This window comes from Arvicola amphibius, chromosome 4 (assembly GCF_903992535.2).
Source record: "Arvicola amphibius chromosome 4, mArvAmp1.2, whole genome shotgun sequence".
Taxonomy (NCBI): Eukaryota; Metazoa; Chordata; class Mammalia; order Rodentia; family Cricetidae; genus Arvicola; species Arvicola amphibius.
The window spans coordinates 45,992,160-46,010,165 of NC_052050.1; the positions used below are offsets into that span (position 1 = coordinate 45,992,160).

General features: G+C 42.5%; 2 protein-coding genes across 7 annotated transcripts in view; one reads left to right on the forward strand and one right to left on the reverse strand.

The window, feature by feature from the left end:
• Positions 1 to 15,945, reverse strand: part of Smyd4 (SET and MYND domain containing 4) — a 56,369-nt gene extending 40,424 nt beyond the window's left edge. For 5 of the 6 annotated variants that reach the window (XM_038328771.2, XM_038328770.1, XM_038328768.2 and 2 more), the window contains exons 1-2: positions 15,693 to 15,945; positions 14,683 to 14,828 (exon numbers count right to left, since the gene is read on the reverse strand). In XM_038328771.2, the coding sequence (XP_038184699.1) occupies positions 14,683 to 14,816 (134 nt within the window). In that variant the 5' untranslated portion in view covers positions 14,817 to 14,828; positions 15,693 to 15,945. Of the gene's footprint in view, positions 1 to 14,682; positions 14,829 to 15,692 lie in introns of those variants that run through there. The other variant, XM_038328773.1, reaches the window with a different exon arrangement.
• Positions 15,946 to 16,079: 134 nt separating this feature from the next.
• The window catches only part of Rpa1 (replication protein A1), a 54,686-nt gene continuing 52,759 nt past the window's right edge, over positions 16,080 to 18,006 (forward strand). The window contains exon 1 of the mRNA XM_038327499.1: positions 16,080 to 16,207. Coding sequence (XP_038183427.1) covers positions 16,175 to 16,207 — 33 coding nt within the window. The 5' untranslated portion in view covers positions 16,080 to 16,174. The remainder of the gene's footprint in view (positions 16,208 to 18,006) is intronic.

Sequence of the window (18,006 nt, forward strand, 5' to 3'; positions counted from 1 at the left end):
TCTTTCATTGGCCATGCTAATGATACATCCAGTAATCACTGTCAAACTCAGACACGAAGACTTTCTTTTAAGAGACTCACAGTTTTAGCTCTTCAAGTTTGTAAATTCTGTTTTGCTTAATTTTGTATATGGTCTAAAGGTCTAACTCCATCCTTTTCCATATGGTTTGTAACTAGTAACAAAGAGCTGTTCCTTCCTCCAGCCTTAACCTCTGTCATGGAGCAATTTCTTCAGGGAAAAAAAAAGCTTCCACCTTGGGGAAAGCTCCTTAAACACTGGATGCTCCATAGGGAGGTGAAATAGTTCGTCCTGCAGGAAGCTTGTAAGCTCAGGAAGTAAACAACTCAGCAGCTTAGGAAGTCTCTGAAACTGATCGGACTCACGATGTTCTTTCTTTCCCCAAGATATAGAAGCTGTAAGGACTGGGAAGACACTGTAAGATCAGCTGAGCCTAGCTGCCTGGAAGAGCTCGGACCCCTGGGCTGGCTCCAGGGAATACCCTGTAGACTGTGTAGTGCACTCTAGGTTTCTAGTTTTCATGAGCTTGCCATGCTGGAGTGGGCTTTGAGTGACACAGGAATAGTGCTACACAACACTCTTTCCTTCTCTGTCTTAGTTAGGGCTACTACTGCTATGAGGAGCCACAGTTACCAAGGCAACCCTTAACAAAAGAAAACATTGAACTGGAGGCTTGCTTATAATTGAGTTCACGATCATCACAGTCGGAAACGCACAGGCAGCTTGCCTGAGAAGTTGCAAGTGCTACATCCTGATCTGCAGGCAGCAGGCACATCTAGTAGGCCTCAGAACCCAACCAGGCCACACCACCTAATCCTTCCCAAACAGTTCTACTAACTGAGGGCCCAGCATTTAACTATATGAACCTGTGGGGCATTCTCATTCAAACCACCTCCCTCCCCGCTTCTCTCCTCCTTCCCTCCATCCTCTCTCCCTCCTCTCTAGTGAGACCAAGAAAAGAAAAGCCTCTTAATGGAGCCAGCTTGAAAAGCAGAAAAATCCCTGCCTTGGCCTTAGATGAGATACAAAGTAAGATTGGGAGTAATAATTTAGTAACTGGAAGTCATCTATATTTATATCTATTTTTTTTCTCTAACCAATTCAAAGTAAGTGCAGCTAGATGTGGAAGCATACACCTTTAATACCAGCCCTCAGGAGACGGAGGCCAGCCTAGTCTACACAGCAAGTTCCAGGCTAGCCATAGTGAGACCCTGACAAAAAGAAGGAAGAGGAGGAGGAGGAGGAGGAGGAGGAGGAGGAGGAGGAGGAGGAGGAAGAAGAAGAAGAAGAAGAAGAAGAAGAAGAAGAAGAAGAAGAAGAAGAAGAAGAAGAAGAAGAAGAGGCGGCTCATGTTTTTTTTTTTGTTGTTGTTGTTCTCTTTTGTTTTTTGTAGATAGAGTTTCTCTGTGTAGTTTTGGTGCCCTGGAACTCGCTCTGTAGACCAGGCTGACCTCGAACTCACAGAGATCCACCTGCCTCTGCCTCCCAAGTGCTGCAATTAAAGCCATGTGCTACCACCGCTCGACAAGGCTCATGTGTTTGAACATGATCTCTAACTGGTGGTACTGTTTTGGAAGGGTGTGGCAGATGCCTTTTGTGTGTAAGGCCTAGCTGGCAGATACACACATTGTCGTTACACTATATAAGAGATGTAAGAACAGAGAAAGAGATAGGAAGCTCCTGATTCATTCTGAGACCACCGCAACTCTGATTCTAAGAGTTGACAAAAAGAACAGAAGAAATATGTAGGCTAATATTATTTATACTTATAGTCATAAAAATCTTAAACAGATTAAGAAAAATGGTCATTTCTCAAGATAGTTTTATAAATTTGATAAAATCCAATGTTTGTTTGTGATTTAAAAATCCCTTTTAATTGAGGAAATAGGGCAACTCCCCTGAACTGAAGCAAGCTGTACGCTATAAGCCTATGGTAATTATCCTAAGGGTAAATTAGCATTCACCACAGCAGGAGATGTGCACCTATGCTATCAAAGTAAAAAGTAAGTAAGAAGTACAAATACTGGGTCAGAGGGTTACTATGCACAGATACCAATATTTAACCTAAAAATGCCAAGTAGATTGGCATAACAATGAGATAATGTTGTAGTACACCAAAGCAGTCATTTATACAGCAATTTTTAAAAAACTACCTTTTATTTATAACCTCTAACCATCAATTATAGGATATAATTGGGGGAAAATGTTTATACACAATAACAACAAAGGAAACCTTACAAGTAAAAATAAATCTAGCAGGAAATGTGCAAGACCTATATAAAGAAAACTATAAACCTTTACTTAAGGACATAAAAAAACCCCAAGTAAGTGGCAAGACAACCTTTTCCTTGGATGAAAACATTTAATATTGTAAAAATGTCAGCTCTTCCTAAATGAACCTATAAATTTAACACGATTCCAATCAAGAGCCCAACAACATTTTTTATGAAACACGACAAGCCAGTCCTAAAGCTCACATGGGCAAATGTACGCTGTATAACAAAGGTTCTGAAGAAGGATAGTGACTGTAGATGTGTGCGTCTTAGCCTAGTTACACAGCCAGGAGTCACATTTGTGCTGGAGAGGTCCCTGATTTGTTGTTGTTGTTGTTATTATTATTTTGGTTTTTTGAGACAGAGTTTCTCTGTGTAGCTCTGGCTGTCCTTGAACTCTCTTTGTAGACCAGGCTGACCTAAAACTCACAGAGCTCCACCTGCCTCTGGTTCCCTGCTTCCTGAGTGCCCTTTCCCTCCTACAAGAAAATCTCAGTGGGGAAACTGTTCCTTGAGTGGAAACAGGATTGACCTCCAGATAGCACCAGGTTTGGGCAATATGTGGGAAATCAGAATTAGGCTAATCTATTCCCACTGCTGGGCATTGCTGAGCATGCTTTTACTCCTAGCACTCAGGAGGTAGTGGCTAGAGGATCTCTGTGAGTTCAAGACCAGCCTGATCTATATAGTGAGTTCCAGGACAGCCAGAGCTACATAGTGAAACCCTCTCTTGGAAAATAAAGTCTTCCCAGAACTTTTCAATGAAACTATCCAGAAAAAAAGGTCTCCTTCTCTGGGGTTAGTAAGCTAAGGGGGTGTGCTCTTGGCTAAGTACAGATGCAAAGTCTGCTAGATGTTAAAGAAATATGAAGTCTGGTGGCATGCTCTGAGCCTTTGTCTACAGGGCAGTCTGAAAATTTATCTGCTTTTGAAAATTTTGGGTTCATAGTTATAAATATCAAATTTGAGCTGGGTTTCTGTTAACTTGAACTCAAAAAAGTAATAAAATGAATGAAGTCATAGCAATTAAAACTCTTTGGTTTTGGCACAGAGAATGTAGAAACAAATTTATAAAGTATGTGGGAACTTAATTTTCAGTAAGTATGGCATTTTGAAGTACTGGAAACAAGACAGGCTATTCAATAAATGCTACAGAAAAATTGTCTTATCCAAAAAAAAAATTAAAATGTCATTCTAGTTTGTTATGATAAAAGCCTGAGAAAAGCGACCAGGGAGGAAAGGGTTCATTTGGCTCACACATCCTGACAACAGCAAATCATCAAGCTGGAATCTGGAGGCAGGAACTGGAGCAGAAACCATGGAGGAAGGTTACCTCTCGCCTTGTTTCCAGGCTTCTACACAGCTGGCTCTCTTATGTCTCAAAACTACTTGCCTAGGCGTAGGACTGCCCACAGTGGGATGGGCCTTCCTATAACAATCAGCAATCAAGAAAATGCTCCCCAGACATGTCCACAAGCTAGTCTGATGGAGGCAATTCCTCAGTTCAGATTACCTCTCCCATATGTCTAGGTATGTGTCAATTTGACAAAAAAAACCAACCAACGTTCATTTCAGCTGTGTATGTGTATTGTGACATCACACTGTACACCTGTGGGGGTTTGAATGAGAAGGAACTCCATTGCTTCCACCAGGGAGTGAAACTGTTTGAGATGGACTAGGAGGTGTGGCTTTGTTGGAGGAGGTATGTGACCAGGAGTGGGCGTTGTGGTTTTAAAAGTCCATGTCAGGCACAGTCTCTCTCTCTGTCTCTGTTGCTCTTTCCCTCCCTTCCTCAACTGCCTGTGGATCAGAATGTAAAATTCTCAACTACTTCTCCAGCACCATGCTTGCCTTTGTGCCAGCATGCTCCCTGCCATGATGATAATGGAACTGAAGTCTTCTAAAATTGTAAGCAAGCCCCAGTTAAATGTTTTCTTTTATAAGGGTTGCCTTGGTCATGGTGTCTCAATCACAGCAGTAGAACACTAAGATAACACCATAAATACATATAATTTTTATCTATCAATTATATGCCAATAGAGCTGGAAAATTTTTGGATGAATTAGAGTTAAAAATATAAAACTATAAAAAAGTTAGAATAAAATTTTATAATCTTGAGGGCTGGTGAGTTGGCTCAGAGGTTAAGCACACTGTCTGTTCTTCCAGTGGGTCCTGAGTTCAATTCCCAGCAACCACATGGTTGCTCACAACCATCTGTAATGAGATCTGGTGCCCTCTTCTGGCCTGCAGGCATACACACAGACAGAATATTGTATACATAATAAATAAATATTTTAAAAAAATTTTTTATAATCTTGATGTAGAATAGATCATTATAAGCAAAACATATAATTCAGAAGCTGTAAAGGAAAATGACAAGCCAGGCATGTGGTGCACACTAGCAATCCTAGCATTTGAGGCTGAGGGAGGAGAACAGCCATGAGTTGAGGTTAGCTTGGGCTACATGACAAATACCAGTCCAGAAAGGACTATATAGCAAAACCCTATCTTAAAAAAACAAGCACAAAAGCTGGGATGGTGACATATACCTATAGTTTAAGCACTGGAGAGGCAGAGGCAGAAGGATCCACATGCATTCAAGGTCAGCCTGGTCTACATATCAAGTTCCAGAACATGCTTACATAGAAAAACTCAAGACTCCAAAAAAAAAGAGAGACTAGAAAGACTGATCAACAGTTAAGAGGGAGCACCTGTTGCTCTTGCAGAGGACCTGGGTTCAGTTCCTAATATCACAGGGTACCTCACAATCATCTGTAACTCCAGTCCCAGGGGATCCAATGCCCTTTTTTGATGTTTATGGGCACCAGGCACACATGTGGTACATAGACACACATAAAATAAATTTTTAAAAAAAACTCAAAAAACCACAACCCAACCCAAAGAACAGATACGCTTATATGTTAACACACACACACACACACACACACAATCTGCCAGTGTTCAAGTCCCTACATAATATAGTGTATTTGCATGAAACATGCAAATCCTTCCTTATTCTTTACAACATTTCTACACGTATGGGTGGGGGTGCTGGGGACCATGCCAAAGTTTTTATGCATGCTAGGTAAAACCTCTACTATTGGCCCCCATATATTAATGCAATACCTAATGTAACATAAATGTCATATACACAATTGTTATATTGTATGGTTCAGTGACTAATGACAAGAAAAAGAAACTATATATGATCAGTACAGATGCATTCTAAAGGCTGCTTACAGCACAAATGCTGTACCAGATGTGGAGAATATTGCTTGAACACTGAGCTGGAGAAAATTGAACAAGCAAGAAGCTTAACTGGGTGTGCCTACATACCATGTCAGGTACATGTGCCGATATGCCATGTCAGGTACATGGATTCAGCACAGCAGGTGATGCTATTCAAATCTGGCTGTGGGAGGATTTGCTGGGATTCCTTTTCCTGCCTAATATTTTCCATCCAAGGTACTGTGGATATGGATGGCTGATTGTACAATGAAAGATATCATAAAGTTTTAAAAGAGATTAAAAAGTCCAGAAAAATTAGTAACATACATAGTGAAGTATAGCAGATACTTAAGGAGCTAGACTTACGGATAGATGTAAGATAACCCACTAGCACAATGGACAAAGAACACAAATAAGTAACTCACAGAAGCAATGCAAGTGAGCTTGATAACAGGAAAAGAATACTATTTCTCTTGTGATCAGAAAACTGTCAATTAACTACCAGTATTTTTTTTGCCTTTGTTCTTGTCATATTTTGTGGTTCTGGAAACTGAACCCAAGGACTGTTGCTTAGAATGTTGGTGAGAATGAGGGAACTGTCTCTCACATGTTGTTTATGATAAGCTGGTAAAGGCTTTCTGGTGAACAAAATGGCAGTAGCTATTCATTTAGGATGCCCATAACCATGGGTGGAGCAATTCACTGTCTAAGAGTCTATCCTAATTTCTTAAGTATGTGCTCAAAAACACACATAAAGTTTGTTTACTACAGCTTTGTTTGTAATAGTGAAACAAAACCAAACAACAAAAAAACTTAATTGCTCATCAGTAGGAAAAAGAACAACTAAATTGAGACATAATTATACTATTTTAGTTATATCATATGGCTGTTAAGAAGATTAAGGTGTGATGTTAAAAAGCCCCTGCAGATAAATGCACACAATATAATCTAATGGAGAATAAGGAGAAAGATATATAATGTATTTATGTACAAACATATGCAAATACACAAAAGGATTGGAAAGCCCTTTAACTATATACCTTTGAAAAGAATAAAAAGAATGTGAAAAGTTCCCCCAAAACTCCTGAGTTGGAGGTTCTGTCCTCCATGCAAAGTACTGAGGTGGGACTCTTAGGAAGTGATTGGATTAGGAACACTCTGACCTAATCAATGGATTAATTAATTGATAGACTGATAATCGGAAGGCATTACTGAGAGGTGGCAGAAACAAGGTGAGGTCTACCTGGAAGAAGGTCATCACTGGGGGCACACCTTGAAGGTCTACCTTGTTGATCCTTTGCTTTCTCTGCTTCTTGGCTGCCATGCAGCGAGCAGCCTCTTCTGCCACAAGCTCCTCCTATTCACATGATGCTCTGATTTCCTTCAGTTCAAAGCCATGCAGCCAGATGACTCTGTATTGAAACTGTAAGCCAGAACAAACCTTCTTCCCTTGAGTTTTTACAGGTATTCTGCTACAACGATAAAAACTGCGCAACCGAGAAAAGCAGTGCGGACTGTAGGGCTGCTGTGGTGTTTACCTAATGTTGGGCTTCAGATGCTTTCAAACTGGGTTAGAGGAGGTGTGTAGAAAAGTGTGGAGTAGGGCTGGGGAGATGGCTCAGAGTTTAAGAGCACTGGCTCCTCTTCCAGAGGTACTGAGTTCAATTTCCAGCAACCACATGGTGGCTCACAACCATCTATAATAGGATCTCACACCCTCTTCTGACATGCAGGTGTACATGAAGAACACTCATATACATAAAATATAAATAAAATTTAAAAAAAAAGTTTGGAGTAAGAGGCTACAGAAAGCATGGAATGTTCTGAACTGAATTACTGGCCTATCCTGCTGAGAGCTGAGAGGAGCATGTGGCCAGAATGCAGAGAGGAAAGGCTGTGCTCAGGAGGTTTCAGATGGAAATAAGCACTTTCTTGGGAATTGGATTAAAGGCATTCCTGTGACATTGTGACAAAGGACTGATCTACATTTTGTCATGCCTTGAGACTTTGTGGAAGGCCAAGTTTAAAGGTGATGATTAATCTACTGGAGGGAATTTCAAGGCAGCCAGGTTACTGCTTGAATGATACTAGATGCATTTAGTTGGAGGGCAGTTCTGGTAGAAAAGCGGTTCTGGATATACAACTTAGTTCATACAGGTAGCTTTTGTGCTGCTCTGACCAAATACCTGGCAAAAGCAGCAGCAGAGGAAAGGGTTCAGGGGTTTCTATCTGTGACAGCAGGGAAGACACGCCGGGACAGCTTGCATGTAGGCAGGAGGGCGTGGGAGAGGTCAGGTGTTCAGTGTGGTGGGTCAGGAAACAGAGAGCTGCCTAGACCTTACCGGCCTACCACTACCAACCTACCTGTCAGTCAACCCCTACTTCTTAAAGCATCTACAGTTTATTAAAAGAACATTACCCACTAGGAACCAAGTGTCAAACCACCAGTTAATAGAGGATAAAAACACAAGGAACAAATCACAATGGGAGTGCATGTCAAGATATAGACAAGGAAGACATAATTGTTAAAAAGGTTAATGCTAGCTAGGTGTGCGGTGTACATCTTTAGTTAAACACTTGGGAGGCAGAGGCAGGAGGATCTCTGTAAGTTGAAGGCCAGCATAGACTACATAGTTCCAGGATATCCAGAGCTATATAGTGAGAGCCTGTTTCAAAACAAAAACAAAACAAAACAAAAACCCAAAACACCCACAAAAAAGGGGCATTTCTGAGGCTCCAGGTTTCAATTCCTAGATCCCCCAATCAACCAAACTGCGGCTGGAGAGATGGCTCAACATGTGAAAGTGCTTGCCAAAAAGATCTGACAACCTTAGTTTGATCCCTGCGACTCACGTGGAGGAAGGAAAGAACCAATTTCCACAAGTTACCTCTCCGCTCCACACACAAGCCCCAAACAAACAAAGAGAATAAAGAAAAGAAATCTCAGGCTGGAGAGATGGCTCAGCGGTTAAGAGCACTGACTGCTCTTCCAGAGGTCCCAAGTTCAATTCCCAGCAACCACATGGTGGCTCACAACCATCTGTAATGAGATCTGGTGCCTTCTTCTGGCCTGCAGGAGTACATGCAGGAAGAACACTCTATATAATAAATAAATCTAAGGAAGGAAGGAAGGAAGGAAGGAAGAGAAAAAGAGAGAAACCTCCAGTTACACACAAGGTTATGCATGCCTATATACCCAGCACTCTGAGGCACAACAATTACCAGTTTGAGATCACATAGCAAGTACTATGCCAGCCAGGGCTACATAGTATGAACCTGCCTTAAAAAATAAAAAAACAAATGAAAAAACTAATCATAATCAAGGCCGGGCGGTGGTGGCGCACGCCTTTAATCCCAGCACTCGGGAGGCAGAGGCAGGCAGATCTCTGAGTTCGAGGCCAGCCTGGTCTACAAGAGCTAGTTCCAGGACAGGCTCTAGAAACTACAGGGAAACCCTGTCTCGAAAAACCAAAAAAAAAAAAAAAAAAAAAAAAAAAAAAAAGAAAAGAAAAGAAAAGAAAAGAAAAAACTAATCAAGCAACAACAATAAAAACCCCAAATAGTACTTGGTAGTAAAGACACTGACAAAAATGCTCCTTTAAGGACATTTCTGGAATTATCAATATGTTACACTGAAGGCCTCTCAGCTGGGTCAGCTGAGACATGCAGCCTACTGAGAATTTAGTACTGAGCAATTACTAGAGTCTCAGTCTCTCCAGTGTTAGAAAAGCCACTGGTGGATCACCCACACCATATTTGTAAGTCAATCTAATAAAACCCATAATAATCAGTCAGGTATTGTGGCGCACACCTTTAATGCTTTAATTTAAGCACTGGGGAGGTAGAGGCAGGTTGATCTCTGAGTTCAAGGCCAGCCTGGTCTACAGAGTGAATTCCAGAACACCCAAAATGTGCTACACAAAACAACAAAAAAAACCCCAAAAACCCAAAACAAAGCAAAAACCATATATTCATTCAATCAGCTCTATTACTTTAGAGAATTCTAATATATGTGGGTACCAGGGTTTGAACTCAAAGTCTTCATGTTTAAGCAGCATGTTTCCTTCTGCTAGCACTAGTCAGGCCGAGGCAGGAGGAACAAACCTGACGCCATCCTAAGCTACACGACAGATTTTGTCTTTAAAAACAAAACAACCCCACAAAATTCAGTATAGCTAGTTTTTCACTGGTGTTTGGATATGGTCCTCCTGAGCTTTAGTCTGAGAGCCCAGAAAGAACCCTCCATTTCTCTAGGCCTCAAAGTTTTTGTCTTAGGGGCTTCTGAACTTGGGTCTGTGGTTTGTCACATTACAGACATTCAACATCTGGCAAATGTCTTGACAGAGGTCATTTGTGTTTGCTGCAGTGTCCTTTCTGGCAGTGAGATTTTGCTCTTCCACTACAAGACTGAAGATTTTATTCCACCTTTTTAGTTGACTTTCCGTTCCTGAGAATTGGGGAAAACTGATTTTGTATTCGGGCTATGAATTTGCCCAACTGTCAATCCACTGGACCAGACCCAAATAACTGCCAAGAGTTTTGCCAACCTCCGTTTCTTCCAGGGTGGTCACTCTGCTGGGCTCATCCTCACTCTTTGGTCTACAATTTATCCCCAGGAAAGCAAGTAGCTAGTGATCACTAAGAAGCAGTCTTTCCCTTCAGAAATTTTAGTACATCTAGACCTTGCTGCTATCTGATGCCTGTAAAATGTGTTCGCTACAGTAGAACTCTGTTAGTGGCCTTGGGAGTATTGTCTGCTATGACCTATCATATCCCACCTGGAAGCGGGAGTTCTATTTGTGAACTGTGAAGAAATTTGTCAATATATACTGCAAAACCAAAATTTGAGAGTAGATTTAACATGGAGTGTAATGGGGAAGGAAAGAAATCAGTCAGTTTCTGGGGGCAGAAACTGGACAGATGTTGGTACAGTTCAATAAGAGACACTATAAGATGATCTGACGTAGGTTGAGGGGAGGATACCATGAGTTAGTTTGTTATTTCTTTCTTATTTATGAAGGGAAGGTCTCATGTAGTCTACGATGGTTTCAAACTTGGCTTTGTTAATGACCTTGAACTTGCGATCCTCCTTTATGTTGGCATTATAGGCATGCGCTACCAGCCTAGCTCACAGATTTGGTTTTTCAATACAGAATAGCTCTGTGATGATTAGCTTTAATTGTCAACTCAACATAACTGAGAATCATCTGGGAAGAGTCTCAATGAAGCGATAGTCTATACTGGGGTGGGCTAAGGGCATGTTGGTAAGGGGTTATCCTGATTGTTAATTGGGAAGACTCAGCCCACTGTGAGCAGTGCCATTCCCCGAGCAGGAGGTCTCAAGTAGTATGAGGGGAGAAAGTGCCAGGCGGTGGTGGCGCACACCTTTAATCCCAGCAGAGGCAGAGGCAGAGGCAGGCGGATCTCTGAGTTCAAGGCCATCCTGGCCTACAGAGGAGTTCCAGGACAGGCTCCAAAGCTATAGAGAAACCCTGTCTCAAAAAAAAAAAAAAACCAACAACAACCAAAAAAAAAAAAAACCAAACCAACCAAAAAAAAAAAAAAGAGAAAGCTTGCTAACAAGAAGCCAGGATCCAGGTGTTCATTCTTTTTCTGTTCTTGACTGTGGATGAGATGCTTTTAGTCCCTGTCTTGACTTCCTGGAAATCATGGACCATATCCTAGAATTGCAAGGCAAATAAACCTTTACTTTTCTAAGCTGTTTTATGCCAGGATATTTTATCACAGCAACAGAAATGAAACTAGAACAGGCGCTAAAATGTCCAGGTGAGGATCTGAACCTAAGGCTGTTGTAATTCACAAGAATAGGGACCACTGGAAAGGAATCTCATTTTGATGGCAAAATCATGTGTTTGTTTCTGGATATGCTGAATTTTTAAGTATCTTTGAGATTTTCAAGAAGTTAGCTAGATTTAGAGATTTGAATCTCAGAAAAGGGGTCAGGGCTCAAGCTATATTTTAAGGACATTTCAGAGAAAATGGATGTGGCTGGTCCAAACGCAACTACCTCAATTGAGAATACAAAGTAGAATGGGAAGGAAGCCCAGGTCAGTCTTGAGGAACTACTGCACTAAACAACCAGACAAATTCTCCTCTTTAATTCATATTCCTGCCAAAGCATCAAATACTCAAATGACTTGTTTATTAGTTATTCTGTTAGTAAATCAGATGAATTTATCTAGGCAAATTCTGCTTATTATCCAGACTTTCATCAGTTCCTTACCATTTTTGAAATTCTGTAAAGGGAATCCACAGATCCTGTAGACTGCTTTAGACATTTTTTCAGTTTTTTTTCCAACTGCAGGTCATGATTCAGTGGGTCATGAAATGAATTTAGTGGGTTCTGATTAGCATTTCAAAATGAGGCAAACAGAAGGCGACTTGTCACAGCACATGCAGTGAGCATCCACACATTCTTGCTTGGCGACTTAACCAATCTGACGGCTCTAAAAGCCACAGGGCTTTCCCAGGTTTGTATCTCCATCCCAGGCCTCTCTCTTAAATCCCAAGCATGCTTGGACATTGCCATTGGGTATCCACTGGACACATGCAACTCAAATACGAAGTGTGGATTATCTTTCCCCATCTGTGGGCCCCAGATACGGCAATGTCATCCTTCTATCTGCTTCCTGGGGTCACTTTTACTTCACAACACATCTCATCTCAAGAACTGCTATTAAACTCACCTCTGAATCCAATGCTTCTTCCTACCCTAACTACAGCTCCTGCTGCTGCCTGTCTTAACACAGCAGACAGAGTAAGTCTTTAAAACAGCACTCAGGACCAGTGAGATTGTTCAGACCTAAAGGCACTTCCTGCCAAGTCTGATGACCTGAATTCAATCCTAGAACCCGAGTGATAGGAGAGATTCAACTCCCCAGAGCTGTCCTCTGACCTCCACATGTGCATGTGTATGCCATACACACACATACACAAAAGTAAAAGAAATTAAATAGAAAACCGTTAAAAAGAAAAATCAGGGCTCAGCCAACTTTTCATGTAGAAGGCTAGAGTATTTAGTCTTTGCAAACCAGGAAGAAAATTTTAGTCTATTATAGTTAACTCACATAGCAAGCAGATTTCTAAAACCTTTTGACAAAAGTAAAAATATAACAGTAGAGTAAGCTGGGTGGTGGTGGCGCACACCTTTAATTCCAGCACTGGGGGGAGGGGGAGGTAGGGCGGGGTGCCGAGGCAGGCAGATCTTTGTGAGTCCTGACAGGCTCCAAAGCTAGAGAAACCTCGTCTCGAAAAACAAAAACAAACAAAACAAAACCACACCACCACCAAAAAAAGCCAAAAACAAAACTCATGTCATTTTGCTTAATTAGGGTTCAAGGCCAATGTTCCATATCCTAAAATCAACTGCAAATGTTTATCAGGTAAAACCATCCTAAGAGAAGAACATCAGTTGAAGGAACCTCATCCTGCAGGCTGTTTGCTCACCTTGGCTTGAAAACAGTCAGCTCACATCACTCTCCCCCCTATTGCTGTTCAACAGACTCCCCAAGTTGAGCAGCTCAAAATAGCAGCCATTTATTACCCGTACAGTTCTGTGGGTCAGAAGCCTAAGCAGACTTGGCTGCCTCTCTGCTCAGGTTCTCACAAGCTGAAAATACTCTATGGAGGGTACGGGAAAGAGCTTCTCCCAGGCTCACTGAGTTGCTGGCGGAAGTCAGTTCCTGTGATTGTCTGAGGTCATTACTTCTTATGGCATGATTTGCGCCCACCTGTGTTTTTCAGGTGCCCACTGTCCCATTACCTACTATTTTCCCTCTGCTCTCAACTCATTCTGTTGTGGTCCAGACTAGCTTGCTTGCTATTGCTTGAACCTGCTCAGTGCACGCACATTCACATCCTTTCCTGGTGATCTTTGTCATTTGACTCTTTTGTTCCAATTTTTATTATTTGTGCTGCTGAAATAATCACTTTTTTTTGAGACAGTCTCACTATATTGCCCTTGCTGGCCTAGAACTCTCTACATAGACCAGTCTATCTGCTTCTGCCTCTAGAGCGCAGGACTAATGCTACTGAGTGTTCGGTGGCAATCAATAATATTTACTGAACAAGTGATCAGGTGGTGCTCAGCCCCAACTGATACATTTACAATCTAACTCTAGCAACAAAGGTTCAGGGAAAGTGGAGAAAGAGGAGGGTGGAAAGATGCTCTTAGAGCCACAGAAAGTCTGCTGTGAGATTGTGTCTCCTAGAAATGCCAGGGAAGCTACACCTATAAAGACTCAGCAACATGGCTGCCTAAACAAGACCCGAATAAGGATGACACCAATATAAAGGTTAACCTGAAAGGGGAAAAACGTCTCACAGGGGTTCAATGTTAGACAAAGAACTACATACAACTGAAGAATGCTGAGAGTGGGAGACACAGTCTTCTCCAGGGAAGCCAGCCCCCAGTTGGCCATGCAATAACACATGATCAGTCCTGAAATCATACACATACAAGTAACATTATATGGGATGCACAGGCTGTATTTATATATTTAGAAACACACAGACACACACACACAGACATAAACATTGCAACTTAAAAAAAGAGGCCAGAAATTTGAGAGAGAACAAGAGCAAGATGGGGAGGGTTACATGGGAAGGTTGGAGGGAGGAAATGATGTAATTGTATTTTAATTTCAGAAAATAAAAAATTAAAAATAATATTCATTGAATAACTGAAACTTGGGAAAGTCTACTGATTTCTACATATGCATGTTTACTAGGTTGTGACACATCATGTCTAGCTTATTGATGAATGTAGTCCATAGAATTTGAAAATTACTGGGGTTAGACTATATGATTTCTAGGGTTCTTTCCCAACTATAGCATTTAACGAATTTCTCTGGGCAGCTACACAATCTGCACCACATATCCTTTGAGTGACAGGAAGGTTTATGGCCTCAGGATGACAGCAAGACACTAAATTACTGAAATATAAGACATACCAAAAAAGGAAAATAATTATCTCTACACATTCTATAATCACAGACTGGGAAATGTGAAAACAGACAAGAACTGCTCAATGCCCCATAGTATAAAAACATAAAACTACTCTTTTCATCAGAAGATAAAACTTCAGATCAAACGACAAGAACGTTTTCCAGATCAAAATTTCCCTCAAGTTCCATTTGCTTACTGAAGAAGGGAAGAGGAACGAAGAAAGATGTCACTCAGTGTCTCTGCTGTAGAAACTGTGTCCTGCACAGGCTTGGGGAGTAAAGCCCACTTGTCAAGCAGGTAGGATATCCACTCGTCCACAGGCAGATCCATGCTACCTTCACGCTGCAAAGTTAGAGAACAAGGATTCAGCTTTCTACAAATGCACAATTCTAGAAAATCAAGAAGCAACAAAATCAATTCTCCAGGTCTTTTTCTATAGCTGTTGATATGTGGAAAGAGATATAATTGGTGGTACCAAGTCGTTGGACATTCTGTCACTCAGAAACAGTCTTTGGAAGACTGTTCGAGAAACTATGGTAGATAGTGGTTATATAAACATGGCATTTGATTCATATTCCAGTCCTTCTAGACCCCTGCTTATCCTAGATGGCCAAGGCCTTCACCCCCAGCAACTATGAAGTTAAAATTTTAATTTCTAAGGTGCTTCAGTTTCCTGTTTCAATCTCCAGATCTTTCCTTCAGTTCATAGGCTCAGGTATTTGTTGTTGTTGTTCTTCTTCTTGCTTTTTGAGGAGTATTGTAGCCCTGACTGGCTTCGAACTCACAAAAATCTGTCTGCTTCTACTTCCTGAGCGCCACCACGCCAGGACCCCAAATTTTTAATTTTTGAGGGTCTCAGGTAGTCTAGGCTGACCACGAATTTACGAAGTTGTTAAGGATGAACTTTTGCTGCCTCCACGTCCCAAAGGCTGGGATTACAGACAACACGCCAGGCTCTCCAGTACTTTGGCCATTCGTGCTTTTAGGAACACCACTACCCTCGCTCGGGATCCACCTGACAAATTCCCACACATATTTGACTCAGTTTAAACGGCATCTCCTCTCGAAAGCCTCATAGATCTCCCCTCCTCCCCCTACTCTGGGGCTTGACCACACGTGCGGCCCAAATCGCGTCTCCCATGAGGCTGGGCACAACTCCCAGGTCGGACGACGCTCTTCTGAGGGCAGGGACTGAGCCTGATTTACCTTGTTTATCCCACAGTGTCAAGATCTGGGCCTGGCGCGTGCGCCGGGCACGCACTGCGTGCATGAAGGACTCAGATTACTGCTTTGACTGTATTTAGCAGCAGAGTTACTAGGGAACACCTCCGATTGTCCCCTGGGCTGCCATTCTGTCCATCCGTCAAAGGGGCGGGCAAACTTCCGACAGCTGGCAAGGTACCAACTCAGCGGCACCACGCAGACACCGCCGTTCTGTAGTGCAAAGCCCCGCCCTCAGTCCCCGCCATCCCGCCACTAGGCCTCGAACCCGGCCTCGGATGGGTCACGTGCTCCGCTTGCCGCGCGGTAGCCAATGCGGTGGCTGCCGGCACCTAGGTCCGCCCCTCGCACCGCGCGTACGTCGGGGGCGGGAGCTGTTCTGGCCAATCGGTGAGCAGCCCGCGGGACCCTCGGCAGTGAGGCTCGGGCGGTGCCGGAGCGCGAGCGCGGGAGTTAGCGGTGCAGCCATGGTGGGACACCTGAGCGAGGGGGCCATTGCGGTAAGAAGACAGCCCGGAGCGGGGCTGATAGCTCTGGTGGAACGGGCCTGGAGCGGTGCGAAGCAGACAGGGGGAGGGAGCCGCGCATCGGGGAGGAGATTGCGTGGCTTGGGGGGGGGAAGCTTCCCGGGGTCTCAATGGTTCCCCCCCCCCCACGAGGCCTCCAGGTACCCGCGTACAAGCTCACGTTTCTTCTACCTAAGAAAATAAGACAAATAAACATATATCTATTTACCTTCTGCGGCCTGTCTTTCCTCCCTTACCCCATCGCCTCCAAACTTTTCTAGAGTTGTTTCTGGCGGTTTGATTTAAAAAAACAATAATAAAAAAAAAACCTCTTCTTAACCCTTTACGCCTATTAGACTTTTCTCTGTTCACGATAGAAAACGTTGACCGAAGTCACCAAGTCCGGAAGACGTTTTTCAGTTTTCAGCTGATATTATTGTTTGGGCTTGTTGGCCAAAACTTTCTGCTAACACTACTCTCTTGTTAGGGTTCTGTGTCGTCTGCTCTTTCCTAGTCTTATTTGCAAGCCCCTCTGTATATTTTTCTTGACTCAAGGCCCTCATCTGCATGTCAATTGCTCATTAATTCCTGCTGAGCTACCTTCCGTCTGAAGAACTCTCTGCCCGCTATCCTCAAAGTCATGTTAAATTGAACGTTCTGTCCTTAAGTCTGAATTTAGAAAGAATGACTTGCGTTTGTCTGTGTAGATAGGTGTAGACACCTTGACGTGGGGGATCACCTTGGATGCCAAAGGGCAACTAAGTGAAGTTGTTGGATCTTTCGAGCCATTTCTTTGGGTTCTGGGGATTGAACTCAGGTATCCAGGCTTGCACAGCAGGCACCCACAGAGCCATCTTGCTGGCCCTCGGTCTTAATTTCTGGATGTCTCTGTCCCAATGAATTACACCATTATCCTTTAATTTAAACTAGTTAGGAATCCTTCCCACGTTATGCCTGGTCCGTCACCAATTGAAGTATTATTTTAACTCCACACTGAGTCATCTGCTTTCCATCCACACTGGAACAATCATTTGTCGTCTGAACTGGTCACATCTAGTCAACACACTCTGTCCCCACAGTCTCTGCTTAGTGTCCCCTTGCCAGACCTTGTCTGTCTTTCTTTTTTAAAATAAATTCTTGCCCTAGAGGCCATTGCTATTTCTTTTACTAACAGAATGTTCCAGTTCAGCTCAGTTGTTCTTGAGTTGGTCCGCAAAGTAACTGGACTGAATTCATTTATTTTGAAACTTGTAAATTTTTTTTGTTCTGTTATTATAGTATGACTTTGGGCACCATTCTGAACACTTTCCCTAGTCTGAAAAATGAGGGTAATGTTGAGTGCCCATTGCACAGGGCTAGTGGGAGGACAGTTTCTGGGTTTGTGTGTAGTGCCTGCTAATGCAGTAGCCATCACAGATGTAAAGGCAAGTTTATTTGGCTAATATTAGTTACTTTGTGTTTCCTACACTAGGCTGTAGAGACTGTGAGGCCTGCAGCCACTTTCCATTTCCCTTCCTTCAAGTTTTAGGTGCCTAATAAGTGTTTGCTAGTTGTATGAACAAGTGAAACAGTAGAAAGAAAGGGACAAAGGTGGGAGGGCGGAGGAAAGAAGCTGCTTAGAAGAAAATAAGGGGAAAAGCAGTTGTCAGAATCGAAGGAATATTTTACTACCTTAGGCTTGTATTACTGTTGAAGCTAGGGTCATGATCAACATTATGGCTGCCACCTTGTATCCTTAAGACAAATTACAAATGATACTTTAATTTTTTGTTTGGTATTTGGAGGCAGGGTTT